Genomic DNA, 17,523 nt, shown 5'->3' with positions numbered 1-17,523 from the left:
TAGAGCTGGTGACATAAACATGTTTCAATTAAACTAAAAATTAAACAGAAGACATTTAAATATTCATAAAACAAATCCAAATGAGTCCAAGAAGTATTTGGTTTAAATCAGTGTAAATGAGTTTGTTTAGTTTGGTAGTTTGTTTCTACAGTCACTTACATGTTTAGTTTGACGATGTGTCTCTAATAATCTGGATGTAAACTGTCGGCAGGTTTTGTCTGATTCAGTTTGTGTCCTCTGTGGTTTACTTCTTAGTACAAATGACTTTTATTAAACATTTCTTTCTTACAAATTAATCATCTTTGTGCAATAACAACACAAAACTAATCTTGGTTAAATCCTGTCCTCTCAGTTCAGAATACGATTCCACCTTTATTTTATTGATGTTGTTTATTTTCCTGGTGTTCCAGCTGAGATCAGTAGAACTCAACCCCTTTCCTCTTCTCTCTGTGTCCTCCAGGATCCAGGTCCTCCTCCAGCCTCCCCCCTGCTGGGTCTGAAGCCGCTGCAGCTGCTGGAGGTGAAGGCCAGGGGGCGCTTCGGCTGTGTGTGGAAGGCCCAGATGATGAACGAATATGTGGCAGTTAAGATTTTCCCCATCCAGGTACAAATCAGTCAGATTTAATCATTTTATATCTGCACATTTCTAGTGTGTTGATTTCCAGAAACAAATATGGAGGAAGTGGAGGAATAAAAAACTTTTATGTTGACACATTTTATTCAAACTCCAGCAATGAAATTTAAAGAAAGATTAAAAAAGTGCCTCAAGTTTTTCAGCCACGTGGTTAAAAACAGATTCTGAAAATTTTCGATGCTCTTTGATCGTTGACATTTTTTAAATCTTCTTCTTCCAGAATAAAGATTCATGGCAGAACGAGCGAGATGTGTTCACTACTCCGGGTATGAAGCATGAAAACATCCTGAGGTACATCACTGCAGAGAAACGAGGGAGTCACCTGGAGGCCGAACTGTGGCTCATCAGCGAGTTCCACGACAGGGTGAGGAAGATGAAGAGGAAGGACGTTAATAATGTTTTTACAAAGACTAGTAAAAAGAATGTTGTTTATGACGTCACAGGGTGTCACTGTGATGAAACAGTTTATTTTACATAAGAACAGAAATGTTGGACTGGTTCGATGTGATCTTGAACCTGTATCTCTGCAGGGCTCTCTGTCAGACTTCCTGAAGGGAAACGTGATCAGCTGGACTGAGCTGTGTCACATAGCCGAGTCGATGGCACGTGGGCTAGCTTACCTTCACGAAGACATCCCCCGACACAAAGGAGAGGGACCCAAACCGGCCATCGCTCACAGGTCTGCACACGACTGCAGAGCAGCTGCAGTGAGGTTGAATCAGTCACATCTGTCAGAAAACTACAAACCAGCTTCAGAGTGGAAAGAAACTTAATCAAGCTCCATTTATTATGAAATTCAGTTCTTCTAGTATCGTAACTACTTAATTTTGTAATTCACGTAAACGTCAGTGGAAAAAAATCACTATTAGGTTCATTTCTATGATTAATAAAAGTTGCACTGCACAGAGTGTTCACATATTAAATTTATAAAAGAGGAAATGTTCTCTTCTGGAGTCACGTGGTTTATAATGACTTCTATTCTTTCTCTCTGTGTCTCTCAGGGATTTCAAGAGTAAAAACATCCTGTTGCGTTCAGACCTGACAGCAGTAATCGGTGACTTTGGTCTCGCTGTTTGCTTTGAGCCGGGGAAACCACCTGGAGAGACGCACGGACAGGTGAGCTGCTGAGACTGAAGACTGAGGAGAAGTGCTTCAGTCAGACACTAGATGTCTGTGTGTCTGTGTCTCTGCAGGTAGGAACCAGGCGTTACATGGCTCCAGAGGTTTTAGAAGGAGCCATCAACTTCCAGCGAGACGCCTTCCTTCGTATCGACATGTACGCCATGGGCCTGGTGCTGTGGGAGCTGGTGTCCCGCTGCAAAGCTGCTGACGATAACTCACATTTAATAAAAACATTAACAAATATTCTTTCCTCAATAAACAGGTGGATTGTGTTTAAAACAGAACGGTGTTGGGTTTTCTCCACCTTGTGTTTCGTCAGGTGCAGGCAACACATGAAGCAGCTGGTGGGATGTTAACATACATGATGATTTTCTGCTCAGGTGTTTGTTTGTGTTTCAGTGTGTGGGATTGTTTTTGTTTGTTTAGGTCCAGTGGATGAGTACATGCTGCCATTTGAGGAGGAGGTCGGTCAGCATCCATCACTGGAGGACCTGCAGGAAATTATTGTCCACAAGAAGATGAGACCAGTCTTCAAAGATCTCTGGCTCAAACACAGCGTGAGTGCAAATACACATAGTATATTTAAATAGTCATGATACCATCTGTCATTGAAGTAATAATCCTTAAACTAGTTTTAGAGAGGTGTTGATTCAGCTGTGATCATGGCCTTTAACATTTGGTACCTCCTGCTGAATCCAGTCTGATGCTATTCACCTACAGTACAACTCATCATCTGAATCACTGAGGTAACAGCTGTGAATTAAAGAGTAACTGGAACAATGTGACTCTAGAGTGAAGAACGTCTTACTGCCTGGATTTTCTTAAGGCTGTAGCTGAAGAGCTGAAATCATCAGATTAGATAATGATTCAATATATTCAGGACAATATAGTTTGTTGTCTTGTTGAGTTCTACTGCTTTTTGTTGTTTTAATTTTTTACTGTTCTGTTCAGACCATTTAAAATGATCCGTTGTCTCCCATAATATGAAGTTTAGTAAAGATAAAGTTTGATCCGCTTTTCCATAAAAGTTTTTTTCTAACATGTATCTAAAACTAAAATCTATGATTTGTTAATTTACTTTATTAAATTAATTATTTAATTTATTTTTGTCTGAGTACAAAGATTTTCACTGAACATCATTGTTTTTTTATTAATTGTTGAAATGAGTAAAATTTGAGTTTGATGCTGAAAAATAAGACTGAAAACGTGATTAAATATTGAAATAATGCTGTTTAGTTTAGTTTAGTTTAGTTTAGTTTAGTTTAGTTTAGTTTTAGTTTGTAACAACCCAGGAGAGTGTGCAGAAAAGATGGAAAGAGTATTTTGAGGAGCTGATGAATGAGGAAAATGACAGGGAAAGAAGGGAGGAAGATATGGATGCTGTGGAGCAGGAAGTAGCAGAGATTGGAAAGGATGAAGTGAGGAAGGCTCTGAAAAGGATGAAGAGTGGAAAGGCTGTTGGTCCTGATGACGTACCTGTGGAGGTGTGGAAGTGCTTAGGAGAGACAGCAGTGGAGTTTCTAACCAGTTTGTTCAATAGGATTCTAGAGAGTGAGAAGATGCCTGAGGAATGGAGGAGAAGTGTTCTGGTTCCGATCTTTAAGAACAAGGGTGACACGCAGAACTGCAGCAACTATAGAGGAATAAAGTTGATGAGCCACACAATGAAGCTGTGGGAAAGAGTAGTGGAAGCCAGGCTTAGGAAGAAGGTGGAGATTTGTGAGCAGCAGTATGGTTTCATGCCCCGTAAGAGCACCACTGATGCCATTTTTGCTTTGAGAATGTTGATGGAAAAGTACAGAGATGGTCAGAAGGAGCTGCATTGTGTCTTTGTAGATTTAGAGAAGGCATATGACAGGGTGCCGAGGGAGGAGCTGTGGTACTGTATGAGGTCGTCGGGAGTGGCAGAGAAGTACATCAGACTAGTTCAGGACATGTATGAGAGAAGTATGACGGTGGTGAGATGTGCTGTAGGTCAGACAGAGGAGTTCAAGGTGGAGGTGGGACTACACCAAGGATCAGCTTTGAGTCCCTTCTTGTTTGCTATGTTGATGGACAGGCTGACAGATGAGGTCAGACAGGAATCTCCCTGGACAATGATGTTTGCGGATGACATTGTGATTTGCAGTGAGAGTAGAGAGCAGGTAGAGGAACAGCTGGAAAGGTGGAGGTTTGCTCTGGAAAGAAGAGGCATGAAGGTCAGTCGTAGTAAGACAGAATACATGTGTCTGAACGAGAGGGACCAAGGTAGAAATGTTAGGTTACAGGGGGCTGAGGTGAAGAAGGTGCAGGAGTTTAAGTACTTAGGGTCAACAGTTCAGTGTGATGGAGAGTGTGGAAAAGAGGTGAAGAGGCGAGTGCAGGCAGGTTGGAGCGGGTGGAGGAAAGTGTCAGGAGTGTTGTGTGACAGAAGAGTGTCAGCAAGACTCAAAGGAAAGGTGTACAAGACAGTGGTGAGACCAGCTCTGCTCTATGGGTTAGAGACGGTAGCAGTGAGAAAGAGACAAGAGGCTGAGATGGAGGTAGCAGAGATGAAGATGTTGAGGTTCTCCTTAGGAGTGACCAGGTTAGACAGAATAAGGAACGAGTACATCAGAGGGACGGCTCACGTTGCCTGTGTTAGCGACAAAGTCAGAGAGGCCAGACTGAGATGGTTTGGACATGTTCAGAGGAGGGATAGTGAGTATATTGGTAGAAGGATGTTGGAGATGAAGCTGCCAGGCAGGAGGGCAAGAGGACGACCAAAGAGGAGATATATGGATGTCTTAACAGAGGACATGAGGTTGGCTAGTGTTAGGGTAGAAGATGTTCATGATAGAGTGAGGTGGAGAAGGATGATTCGCTGTGGAGAGCCCTGACGGGAAAAGCCGAGGGAGAAGAAGAAGTTTAGTTTTAGTTTAGTTTGGTTTAGTTTAGTTTGGTTTAGTTTGGTTTGGTTTGGTTTGGTTTGGTTTGGTTTGGTTTGGTTTAGTTTGGTTTGGTTTGGTTTAGTTTAGTTTGGTTTGGTTTAGTTGGTGATCTGAGTCTAAACGGACGGTTTTGTGTTATTCTGACATTGTCCCGTGTTCTGTCCCGGTCTGTCTTCAGGGTCTGGCTCAGGTCTGTGAGACGGTGGAGGAGTGCTGGGACCATGATGCTGAGGCTCGCTTGTCGGCTGGCTGCGTGGAGGAGAGGATCTCCCAGATCCGCCGCCTCATCACCACCATCGCCCCGCCTACCTCCGACCACCACGCCCTGCTGGTCTCCACAGTCCAACCTGTTCTCATGGTAACCAATGTGGACCTTCCACCCAAAGAGTCCAGTATATGAGGAAAAAGTCAAAACAAGACAAACATTTGGAGTCCTGACGTAACACACACACACACAAACACCACATCATCTTTTCTCAGTGGAATTTTACAACCTAAAGCAGAAATACGGCGTGAGAGCAGCTGCTATTTTCTCTCTGTGGACTTGTGTTTTTTAACTCTTAATCCATAAGGTATTTGATTCCCTCTCTCTTCGTCCTTTTGGACAAATATGACCAGCACACATCCACGTTTTTCTTACGTTTTCCTCCCAGTCTCGAGTCACTTGCATCTTTTTTTAACCGAGTGTGTGTTTTTATAAGAAAATAATGAAGCAGACATGCAGACACACAGGAAAACCCAACACTGAAACGCATTCAGGTCCCGACTCAGTGAATGCTCTTCTATCTCAAGGTACCTCAGCGACAACTTTCGTTACTCTCGCAAATTTTTTACCGTTTTCCTCGTGCATTCTTCCCCCTGCTGTCTCCTTCTACTCCTCCTTCAGATCTATACCTATCGGCCGACCTGGCACCTTCGCAGACGCCTCATAGAGCAACCATCAACCTACCATTGGGATGTTGTTGTTTTTTTTAACTACGATGCTGCAAACCCCCGTAGGAACATGGTGACTGTTATACAACAAATGCTGAAAGCAAACCTTTGAAAATTTAGTTTTTCTACCATTTCTTGATTAGTTTTTTTTTCTTTCTTTATTCTTCACACATAACAAACCTTCGGATCCAACGGGTTTATCAAAAAGCAGGAAGTGAGGTCAGGAGGAAAGATGTGAAAGACAAAACACGAAAAGACTGGACAGCGCTTGTTTTTAACATGAACATTTTCCGTCCTCTATTTTCTTTGGTTCAGTTCTAATTGGAGATTGTAGACCTAGAGGACTCAAACAGGATTGGTTGTCAGGACCGAGGAGGGAAGCCTGTTCCATGCAGAGATTTGATTGGCTGACTGTGCTCAACCGCAGCATTTTGGTTGGCTCAGAAATAAAACTTCTCAGGTAACCAGGTCTACAGGGGCTGGGAGGGGCCGGTGGAGGGAATCTGGTGTGACGTGAAGCCAGCTGCGAGTTTTCAGCGTTTGAAAGGAGCGGGGCCCGTGACAGGTGTGGACGGGGATTATCTGAGGGTGCTCAAAGCCTTTTGTCTGTCCTGTACATTTGAAAGGTGCCCAAAGGGGACAACACGTGTTACCCTACAAAAGGTGCAAGACCTCGTGATGCATAGAATGGTTTATGCATTCAGGTCAGTGTGTGTGTGTGTGTGTGTGTGTGTGTGTGTGTGTGTGTGTGTGTGTGTGTGTGTGTGTGTGTGTGTGAGTGAGTGAGAGGGAGAGAAAGTGTGTATGAAGTGTGTGTTTGAGTCTGCGTGAACACAACAGTCACATGATGTGACTGCCTTTTTTATTATTATTATTATTATTATTGTTATTATTATGATTTTATATGGTATGTGCTGATTGTTCCATAAAACATTTGAAATGTTACCTAGAGGTAAGTGAAGGACCTGTGACCTTTGACCTTTTTCATTTTGCTGCTCTTCAACATTGCCAGTCTCACTCACGTGAGATCAGATGTTACTCTGCTGCAGTTTTGTTCTGTTTGTTTAATAAGAACGACACAGAGCATCTGTTCAGCATCAGGAAAATGATTCTTCTTACATTTAAATAAAATTAGTTTTGTTTGTTTTTAAAGATTGAATTTGTTGTCAGATCAGTCAGTCTCACCTCTTAAGTCAATGATAGTTGCATTTTCAAGGCAGGTTCATCAAAGGTCAAAGTGTGCAGAGGTGAAAGGTCATCGGTCACCTCCTCACTTACCTTCCTGTTAGGGCGTTTTCAAACCTGCCCTGTTGAGTCCGGTAGAATCACACTGGTTTGTTTTTTCCCATGGTTCAGTTTGTTTGGTCTGACAACAGCGCTCAGGTGCAAACACTGAGACTATGACTGGACTGTCGTCCTGTGATGTTTATGGTGGGAACTGATCGAATCTCAATCCGGCCAAACTATAATTATGACTATTATTATTATTTACAAAGTCTGAGGCAGTTTTGTATTCTTAAGATATTTTGCTGACACAGTTTTTTTTGGTAAACTAACTGGATAAAATACACCAGGAGAAAATGCGTTGATCCGTGTTTCAACACCTGGTGAACATTCACCAGTCCAGATCTGTTCACATGTTAACTTGTTCCCACCAGAAACTCTTCTCACCAGTGAGCAGAGTGTTTGTCTGTGAGGAAAAAAAAACTGAACCATGTGGTAAATTCACCAGATTTACAAACTGCAGATTTTAAAACACCTTTAAACTTTTTAATTTCTCCTTCAACCGGGACCAAAACCGGGGCATCTGTCTGTTGCCACGGAAACCGTCCACCAAGATTTTATCAGAACTTAACTTCACCCTGTGTGTTTAAACACACACGTCATAACTAACAATATGTCCTGGAAACAAAAAACGAGGAACTACAGCTTGTCGTTTTCTTATTTGTGTGTTTTCTTCTGTGATGCCATACATGTTACAGTGAATGTCGATGATGATGATGCTGCTGCTGCTGATGATGAAGATAATTAATACTCAAAGATGAATATATTTCTGTATATTCCTTTTTATTGTTAGTTTTACTTTTGGTGCGTTAAACACATGCAACTCTGTCTTTGGATTGAGGGAAAGCGATGAGTGCGGCGCATTCAGAATGATGACGTGTAAAATTGAAGATTGACGATCGAGTGGAAAAGACAGAAAAGCCCAGAGAAAAATGTAAAAGTTCATCAAAACAATACTGCTCATGAACCACAGATCACCTCAATACACCAGAAATACCTCAGACTTTTCTACGTGTTAAAGTTGAGTTTCTATATTTTAGTAGTTGCTTTGACAACTTGTAGTTACATAATATTTTATTGTGAATTTTTTATTCTTTTTTTTTTTTTTTTTACTTTTACTCTTTGATTAGAGGTACATTTTTTAATGTCCAATCTGATTCAAGAAGAAATGCTACCAGGTTACTGCGAGGCTCGAACCTCAACATTGTAAATAGTGTTTTTGTTTTTTTAAGGACAGAACAAAACTGCCGATATAAAACCACCTGGACTGGGCTGGACTTCCTCCATCACCTTCCCTTCTGTTCATGTCGTCTTCCTTTTATCTTGTACTCATCTTATTTTGGCTCTTCTTCTCTTCCATAACTGTCATTTTACCGTCTTTCCTTTTCATATCCTCATATTTCTCATTTTATCATCTTATCTCTCGTGATGTCTTCATGTGTTCACTTCTTCCACTCGTCTTCCACTTTCATCCGACAGTTTCTCTGTTCTTTCCTCTTTAACTTCTCTTTCTTCTTCTTCTTCTCACCTTGTTTCCCTTGCTGCTGTTTTACTGACTTGTTCTGATGTGGTCAGTGTTTTTTCTTTCCTTCATCTCTGTTGTTGTCACCATTTATTCTTCCAATGTTCTTCTTGACTTCTTTTCTGTATCTTGTGAATGTCAAAGGTCACTTTCACTTAAATTTCACATCAGGGTCTGTGTGAATGAAAATACATTTTATATTGTTTAATTACAGCATAAAGTGTTACTGATGTTCAAATTGAGATTAAACGAACCACATTTGTCTTGGTTAAATTTGCCAAGATGACACAGGTGACCTCTGGATCTGAGAACACCTCCAATAACAGAAATCACAGAATATACTGTGAATGTGTTTGGTTCACATATGTCCAGTGCTGATCTCTATAAGACTCATTATCTGATGACGCCGACCTGCCGTTTTATGTCAGGGTGAGGACGAACAAATGAACTGACTTCTGAAAACGACAGACTGACAACAGATCCAGGTATTTGCAGGTGTTTTTAGGAGCATACAGTATTACCTCATTTAAAGCCACACTGGCAGAAACGGTGACAGCGGAGAGACGACCAGTTCAGGTTTTAGGATGAGAAACACAGGCTTATTTTCACAACTAAAATTGAACACGCACAGTATTCAATGTGTGGGTTACATCAAGGTTTCAGAAGCGACACTCGGCTTTTAACAATCGTACACAAGTCACACTGTTAACTGCTGAATTGCCCCTCAGCCCTTTGTCTTAGAGCCAATACGTCTTCTCATAATAAAACGTTCAAACTCAAGAAATGATCAAATAATAAATTCAATGTGGTCTGAAAAAATTCTTGTTTTCTATTTTAGGCTTTTAGTTCATTCTAGTGTCATTAGCACTGACTAATTTATCACACTTTACAAACCTGGAAACATCTGATAGATGAGTAACTTTTTTTATGGAGACTTATAGTAAACAGCAAACTAAAATAATTTATTATAAAGTGTGAAAAGAAATTAGCTCCAGGGAGAATCAGAGTCAAGATGAGAATATAAACTGATGAAAAGTCAACATGGTTTTACTTCGGGCTTCCACTTTGTCACTGAGTCCTCCACTCAACTCTCCTGTTATACACTCGAAAAGTGTTTTAGTTCACACACACACACACACTTACACATTTTCTGTCTGTGTTTCAGACAGAAAATATCCACCGTCATTGGCCACTTCATTATGTTCACCTACCATCCAACACAGCAGTCCTGCCATAACGTGTCTTTACAGAGAGATTCATTGCTAAGTGGAGTGATATTTGTCCTGTATCAAGCTGCCATTAGATCCTCACCAGCACGTTACATTGGAGTTTAGATGTTAAACAGTCGGAGGCTCTGTGAGCAGCTTTTAACAAGTTTCTGCTTTCACAGCATTTTTTCTGAGGGGAAAGAAAAAAATCACTATTACATTATAATATACAGTATTATATTTTGATCATTGTGCAGAAGATGCTTCCATTTCTGTGGCCAGTCAAGTGCCTGAAAGGAGAAATCACGAACGCATCAATACTGAATATTTTTAGTTAATGACAGAAACAGGAACAGAAACCTGTGTGAAGTCGATCAGTTTCCAAGTTGACCCACGGACTTGTTGAAACTTTCTTCCTCCTCAGTTGTTGCTGCAGAGCTTCCTCCCTTTTTAATACCATAATGTTTGCTAATATCATGATCTGGGACTGATTTACTGAATGTTAATCTGCCAAATTTGTGTTGTTCACAGAGGAACAACTGATTTTCTCAGTGTTACAAGGTGAATGCTTCCGTTCCTGTGTTTAAGGCTCCACATTTACCTTGTTGTTCCTCTTTTCTAAAATGAGGTGAGGGGCTCTATGTGAGAAGGATACACAAAATAAACAATGATTTAGAAGCTGGTGAAGTGAACATGTGAACTTATGCTGTTTTTTAATGTTAGCAGGGCTTTGTTAAGTGGTCAGTGTTAAGAAACTGCTGCTGTTTCTCATCTTGAGATCAATCGAGGGAGGTAGAGTTGGTGACGCTGCAAATCACGTGACTGTTTCTTCTCTTCTTAACCTGAATGAATCAGGTGTGTAAAGATGGCTGCTTCTTCTTATGACTCTGTCCCCATGTTGCCAGACAGTGACAATAATAACAAATGTCCTTTTAGAAATGGAACTGACCAAATTTGTGCTTCAGACACATGTTCAAATCTGTGAAAATGCTTGTTGGGGGAAAAAAAGGAAGAATTGGATCAAATTAAATGTGAATTATTTTAATCCAGATCTGGCACTAAGGAAAAAAACATCTTACATCTATAAAATGCTTATTTCATCATTGAGCTCTTATATATAAATGTTATAAATAAATATGAAAGAGTTTTTTTTTATAAGAAACTAAACTTTAAGCACAAACTAACATTACATTTCTAAACTAGCTCCTATTAGCAGATATCAGACAGAGATCGCACTGAGAGGACGCCATCTATACAAACCAAATCCTTCTTCATGGTGGTCGTGATGATGAGGAGGTGGTTTGAAATGTAAATCCTGTATCTTGTTTCACTGTTGTAGCGCGACTGTAGAACAGAGACAAACTACTGATTTCACACATATGCTATAAAAAATGGAAAAGTGTGACTGTGTGACTGTCTAAAAGCTGAAAACTGGTTTTCATTGCTGTAAAAAAACAAAGTAAACTCATCCTGTCTGCAGGACGGAGGAAGTTTTTGTCTTTAAAATGTATAAATATAAATGTACGTATGCAGCAGGTGGAAGAAATACGCCCAGACAGGAAGACATAACATAAGAAAATATAAATCCCATTGCCCAGGTACTGTCCTTCTTGTTGTGATGCTGTTCAAAGGTTTGAATTGTTACTTTTATCTTATGTTGAGAAGCAATGATCATTGTAACATAGATGTTTCATTTGAAGTCCTGATGAAATTGTTAGGAGTTCTCATTTTTTAACTGTGGTGGTTTGTAGAGAAAAACTCCAGAGATGGAGCTGTTGCTAGATCTGCCTAGAAAAAAAGAAACTGTGTGTGTGTGTTAATGTGTGTGTGTGTGTGTGTGTGTGTGTGTGGTGTTGCTCAGTCTTTTCTTATCTATTTTCATACGTCTGTTGTATACAGTATCTCTCTTTCTATCTTCCTCTCTCCACCTAATGCCAGGATCATTATGTACGAATGAATGTAGTTCCTGTCCTCAGTGCAGTGACGCCACACACACACACAAACACTAAGACACACAGCATGTTACCATAAAACAAAATAAAAATCACTGTAGAAGAAAAAGGGTTATTTCAATTTTATCTTTTTGTATATGGAAATAAACAATAAATACAGTCAAATCATTTTACACAGACTCAGTGTTTTGTTCTTACACATTTTTAAATGAAACATCTCACTTTAAAAAGCTGCACACTAAACAACGTGTTTGTCATAAAAGTGCCTATATTATGCCTCAAAAATAGGTCCCCAGAAAGTGCCTGTACATTTTCATGCGGAAAAACCATGTAGATTAGTGAGCAGCAAGTGTGAAGTGTGTGCAACAGGTTCTCTTAAAAACAACAAAAAGCTTAAACAAACAAACTTTGAATGAGGCCACAGACAGGATCAGTCCATTTCTGAGATTCAGTCATAAAACGGATCCAGTTTAAGTGAGAAAAACCAATGTCGGACTGCAAATTTGCTGCCAAGGTTGTTGTGGGCAGTGTTTGGAGCGAGCAGGAAATGGGTCCCTGACACTCGACAATTCGTCATTTTGACGAATGGACCACTCAGACTGGTTTCTACAAAACCAGGACGGAGTGCACTTCTAATAAAGTTGATTTGTGTCTACATGGACTGGAGGGTCATACTGTAAATGTGGATTTTGCATAATATGAGCAATTTAAAGAACGTATTTCTAAAAATGCAATTTTCATTGAACAGCAAGTGTAGACTTAATATTATAAACCGTTCTCATTTACATTTACATTTAGTCATTTAGCAGACGCTTTTATCCAAAGCGACTTACAAGGGAGGAACAAGGCAAGCAAACAAAATCTAAGTCAAGAAGAAACAACATCAAAGCAAAGTGCTATCAAAAAAAGTGTCTCAGTTTCAAGAGATGTGAGAGTGAAAGGGTAGAAAAGTTTTTTTGTTTTTTTTTTAAGTGCAAAGGAAGATGCGGAAGAGTTCTGTTTTCAGCGTTTTTTTAAACATTGCAATAGAGGTGGCTGAGTGTGCAGAGATAGGCAGCTCATTTCACCATTGTGGGATCACTGAGCTGAACAGTTTTCCTTGGTGTCGACTGTGTGGTGCTGGTACCACCAGACGACGTTCCCTGGTTGAGCGCAGTGGACGGGACGGGATGTAGACCTGAACGATTGAATTGAGATAAGATGGAGCTGTGGAGTTAATTACTCTGTAGGCAAGAGACAGAGCTTTGAACCTGATCCTTGCAGCCACAGGAAGCCAGTGCAAAGATCTGAAGAGCGGTGTGACATGAGACCTTTTTGGTTGATTTAAAATGAGGCGTGCTGCCGCATTTTGGATCATCTGGAGGGGTTTGGTCATGGATGCAGGTAACCCCATCAGTAGTGCATTGCAGTAATCCAGGCGAGATAAGATCAACGCCTGTACAATGAGTTGGGTTGTGTACTCCGTCAGATAGGGTCTGATCTTTCTGATATTGTGGAGGGCATATCTACACGACCTAGAGACTGTGGCGATGTGTTCCGTGAAGGTCAGCTGGTCATCAATGATGACCCCCAGGTTCCTGGCTGACTTAGAAGGGACAATCACCGCAGATCCAATGTTTATGCTGATGTTGTGTTGAGTTGAAGGTCTGGCAGGGAAGACTAGAAGTTCAGATTTGGGAATGTTGAGTTGAAGGTGTCTTTTTCTCATCCAGGCAGAGATGTCAGAGAGACAGGCAGAGATGCGAGATGAGACAGTTGAGTCATCCGGCGGAAAAGACAGGAAGAGCTGTGGGTCATCTGCATAGCAGTGATAAGAAAAGCCATGAGAATGGATGATAGAGCCCAGAGAAGAAGTATAGATTGAAAAAAGAAGAGGACCAAGGACTGAGCCCTGCGGTACACCGGTGGAGAGGTTATGAGAGTCAGAGACACGCCCCTGCCAGGATACCTTAAAGGTTCGTTCGGACAAGTATGACCGAAGCCAGGCTAGAGCTGATCCAGAGATGCCCAGGTCTGAGAGTGCAGTTATAAGAATCTGATGGTTCACAGTGTCAAAGGCTGCAGATAGATCTAACAGAATAAGGACAGAAGAGTTACCTGCAGCTTTAGCCACCCGTAGGGATTCCACAACAGTCAGAAGTGCTGTTTCTGTGGAGTGACCACTCTTGAAGCCACTGATTGACATCAATGACGTTGTTCCGGGAAAGAAAGTCAGAGAGTTGATTGAAGGCTGCACGTTCCAGAGTCTTGGTCAGGAATGAAAGAGGAGAGACCGGTCTGTAGTTCTCCACAAGGGAGGGATCCAGAGAAGGCTTCTTCAACAGTGGAGTAATCTGGGCCTGCTTGAACGAGGTGGGAAAGGTGCCTGTTGTGAAAGAGGTGTTGGTGATCTGTATAATGGCTGGTATTAGTGCAATAGCTTGAAGAAGAGTACAGGGGGTTTGGATCCATTCTCAGTATAACTCAAAGTCTGTGATTCAAACATCTGCCTAAAAAGGTTTTAACACAAACTTATCGTAAATGTCTTAATGTCCTAAATGTTGCAAAAAAAGTTCAATTTAACAAGTTTATTTGATTTTCTTCATAAACTAATCACAATTACAGATATCATAAAAAGATCATAAAAAGATTAATCACGTAAGGTAAAGATATATTTTATGTTCACACTATGAACACTATGTTGTAAAAATGTACATTATTATACAATGTTGTAAAATTTTGCCGTCACGTGATATAAAAAAAAAAAAACTTGTCTTGCTATGGTACAATGTAATAAATGATTTGCCAAAGTCTAGCATACTGTAAAAGAAATGTGACTTAGTATTGTATAGTAAGTATAGTAATGTAACTGTACCTTCATTTATTATGTTGTTAAAAGTGTGTCATGTCATAACACTTTAAATGTTTAAATTTAAAACATTTATTCATTTTTTTTACTCTAACAATTTGGTGACATATTAGAGATTTTACGTTGTTTCAGACTGTACTGTTACTGAGTGTGTTAAAAATGCTTTATAAAAATGCATTTCTACTATTAATCATGATTAATTACCTTGGTTAAAAACATCAGGTAACAATTTATGTGAGCTCATCTAAATCGAGGACTATCTATACCTTGAAAAGCTTTTACACTCAGTTATCTTCTTAACAGAAAAAAGGGTATTAAGATATTACAGGGATATCATTAATCATTTTCTCCAAGATGCAAAGAGGTGGATCAAAAGGAGCTGATTCTTAGTGTGTCTGCAGAGACTGTGTAGAACAGGGGTCTCAAACTCGCGACGATAATTTGTGGCCCCCGTCTTAATATGGAAGTTTAATGTTAGTGTGGCCCGCGAGTTTGACATGTTTAGAACTTTACAGTGTTGTGTGCGGAGCTGAACGAACCAACCAATCACGGTAGGGTCCCAGCGCTGCGTTCACAACACTTCAAAAAAAAAGTTTTTTTAAGTTGCTGCCCAGGACATTATAAGTCAAAGTGATGCCATACTGAGGGTCTCAGCTGCTTCCTCCCTCAAGCCAAATGTGGCTCGGCTAGGGAGAGGAAGTGCTGCCAGGTCTGTAGCAGCAAGGAGTAGACAGGAGAGGAAGAACAGTTTATGTTCTTCAATGTTCAATTCATATTCAGAAAAAGGTTAAAGAACTGTTAATACAGACATTTGAATGTGAAAACAGCAGAAATAGAAGACTGAAGAAACCACATATAGTCGCTGACTAGAGGAATCTATTTATTATTACTGATTTATTTTCTTATATATTTTTTTATGTTTTTATTTATTTAGTATTAAAAAATTTAAATAAAGGGATTTGAGAAGATAGGATTTTTTTAAAACAAAACTTTTCTTGTGGAAAACCTGATGCGGCCCAGCCTCACCCAGACTCTACTTCCCGCGGCCCCCAGGTAAATTGAGTTTGAGACCCCTGGTGTAGAAGAACAGAGCAGCAGCAGATCAGTCCAGATCCACTGATGATCCTCTGTCAGATCCAGACCAACACACAGGGATGATGGTGGACTTGACAACGAGTCTGACAGTGGAGCTGTTCTCAGAGCAGTTCACACTGCAGCACTGACAATTCACTTTAATATTTATAGATGCCATCTCTCCCACCTGTAGAGAGAATCAGAGAGAACAGATTAGATCAATGAGAGTTTCCAGAGACTCCCTTCATCAGCTGTCAGTCAGTGATGCAGCACATCCAGTAGAAAGAGCAGCAGAGACTTCAGTCCTGTTCAGAGCTGTGTAGTGTCGCCAGCTTCCTTTCAGCTCTCATGTTAACATATTGGAGTGAACACACTGAGCTGGAAGCTCACAGACCTGCAGAGACTTTTAGCATCAAGTCTGTTTATTCTGCAGATTTCATCAAGTCCACAATGGAAATAAACTGCTGAGTCATCAACACTTCATTACTGCACCAACAGTTTAGTGATGGATTTCCTGTTGCTCCATGTGAACTGCTGTTTCATTTAAAGACAGAGTCACTGTGTGTTGATCAACATCTTCTCTGCTTTGGAAATATCAGCTGACAAATAAACATGGAGGCTGCCACTGAACAGATCTGGACCAAACTAATGACACAGGGACAGAGACTTCAGCAGAGGTTCAGGTCTGTACAAAGACCACATCATTACCAAAGGTGGTCTTGGTTTAATGAAATAAGAACCAGTGGTTTGATTTTAGAGCTGTGACAAAGATGAAACTGATCAATAGTTTAGAGTTGAAATGAAGAAAAAACAGTTTCATATCAGATTTGATGAATGAGGACCACTGTCTCTATACATCTAGTAAGAATAACAACAAGCATCTGGATGATCTGATTGGCTGACTGTTCTCTCTCTGTCTTTCTGTCCATTCTCCTCTCACAGCTTCACTGAGAAATGCAGCAACAGAGAAGAATGAAGATTTACAGGAAATACTGGATCTTTGTTTGATACTAACTGTGTTTACAACAATACTGCTGAAAGAAGAGAACGACTCTAACATACTACTAACCATAGTTTCTCCAGTTTACAGTCTGGACTCTTCACAAGATCAGACAACAGCTTCACTGCTGAATCCTGCAGGCTGTTGTTACCCTGGTCCAGTTCTGTCAGATGGGAGGGGTTGGACTTCAGAGCTGAGACCAAAGAATCACAGCTGATCTTTGACAAACTGCAGGCCCACAATCTGAATAAAGAATAAACCATGTAGATCAAATCATTAATAATCAATCAGATATGTTCTAATCAATGATGTTTCCTAACATGTTCAAAAAATTTATTTTATTAAATCAGTCAGTGAATCAGTGATTTAAAAAAAATTATTAAATTAATACTAAACATTTTCTACAGTCTTTTTAGAAACATTAATGAGAAATTTGAGTGTTTGAGTTCTGAAGGTTTAATTTCAGTGAACAAACATTATTCATGACAACTCACTGAAATGAACTGAAACTGAAGAATTGAATTAATTTATTACAGTGTTGGTTCAGTTGTGGATTAAAGATATAAGTTCTACAATAGTAACAGTCAGTGAACTGACCTCAGAGTCTCCAGTCTACATTGTGGACTCTCCAGAAAACCACACAGCAGCTTCACTGCTGAATCCTGCAGCTCGTTTCCACTCAGGTCCAGTTCTGTCAGATGGGAGGGGTTGGACGTCAGAGCTGAGACCAGAGAATCACAGCTGATCTCTGACAAACTGCAGAAACTCAATCTGAATAAAGAATAATAACATGTAGATAAAATTAATAATCAATGAATGAATGTTTTTGGGTAACATTTATACACCTCAGTCTTCTTCTTCTTCTCTTTCGGCTTTTCCCATCAGGGGTCGCCACAGCGAATCATCCTCTTCCACCTAACTCTATCATGAACATCTTCTACCCTTACACCAGCCAACCTCATGTCCTCTGTTAAGACATCCATGTATCATTTATACACCTCAGTCTACTCATTATTTATTATTATTATTATTATTAT

The 17,523-nt window shown here is 40.2% G+C and overlaps 1 protein-coding gene across 1 annotated transcript; it reads left to right on the top strand.

The window, feature by feature from the left end:
* The first annotated feature begins 457 nt into the window (after positions 1-457).
* LOC113163589 (activin receptor type-2B-like) lies at positions 458-6,778 on the top strand. The gene is made up of 7 exons (XM_026362346.1): positions 458-604; positions 855-998; positions 1,165-1,313; positions 1,636-1,750; positions 1,828-1,966; positions 2,183-2,313; positions 4,844-6,778. Exons 1-7 carry the CDS (start codon positions 563-565, stop codon positions 5,063-5,065), a joined length of 942 nt encoding a protein of 313 aa, XP_026218131.1. The 5' UTR covers positions 458-562; the 3' UTR covers positions 5,066-6,778.
* The last annotated feature ends 10,745 nt before the right edge of the window (positions 6,779-17,523 follow it).

This window comes from Anabas testudineus, chromosome 2 (assembly GCF_900324465.2).
Source record: "Anabas testudineus chromosome 2, fAnaTes1.2, whole genome shotgun sequence".
Classification (NCBI taxonomy): domain Eukaryota; kingdom Metazoa; phylum Chordata; class Actinopteri; order Anabantiformes; family Anabantidae; genus Anabas; species Anabas testudineus.
This window is presented reverse-complemented; position numbering and strand designations above follow the sequence as displayed.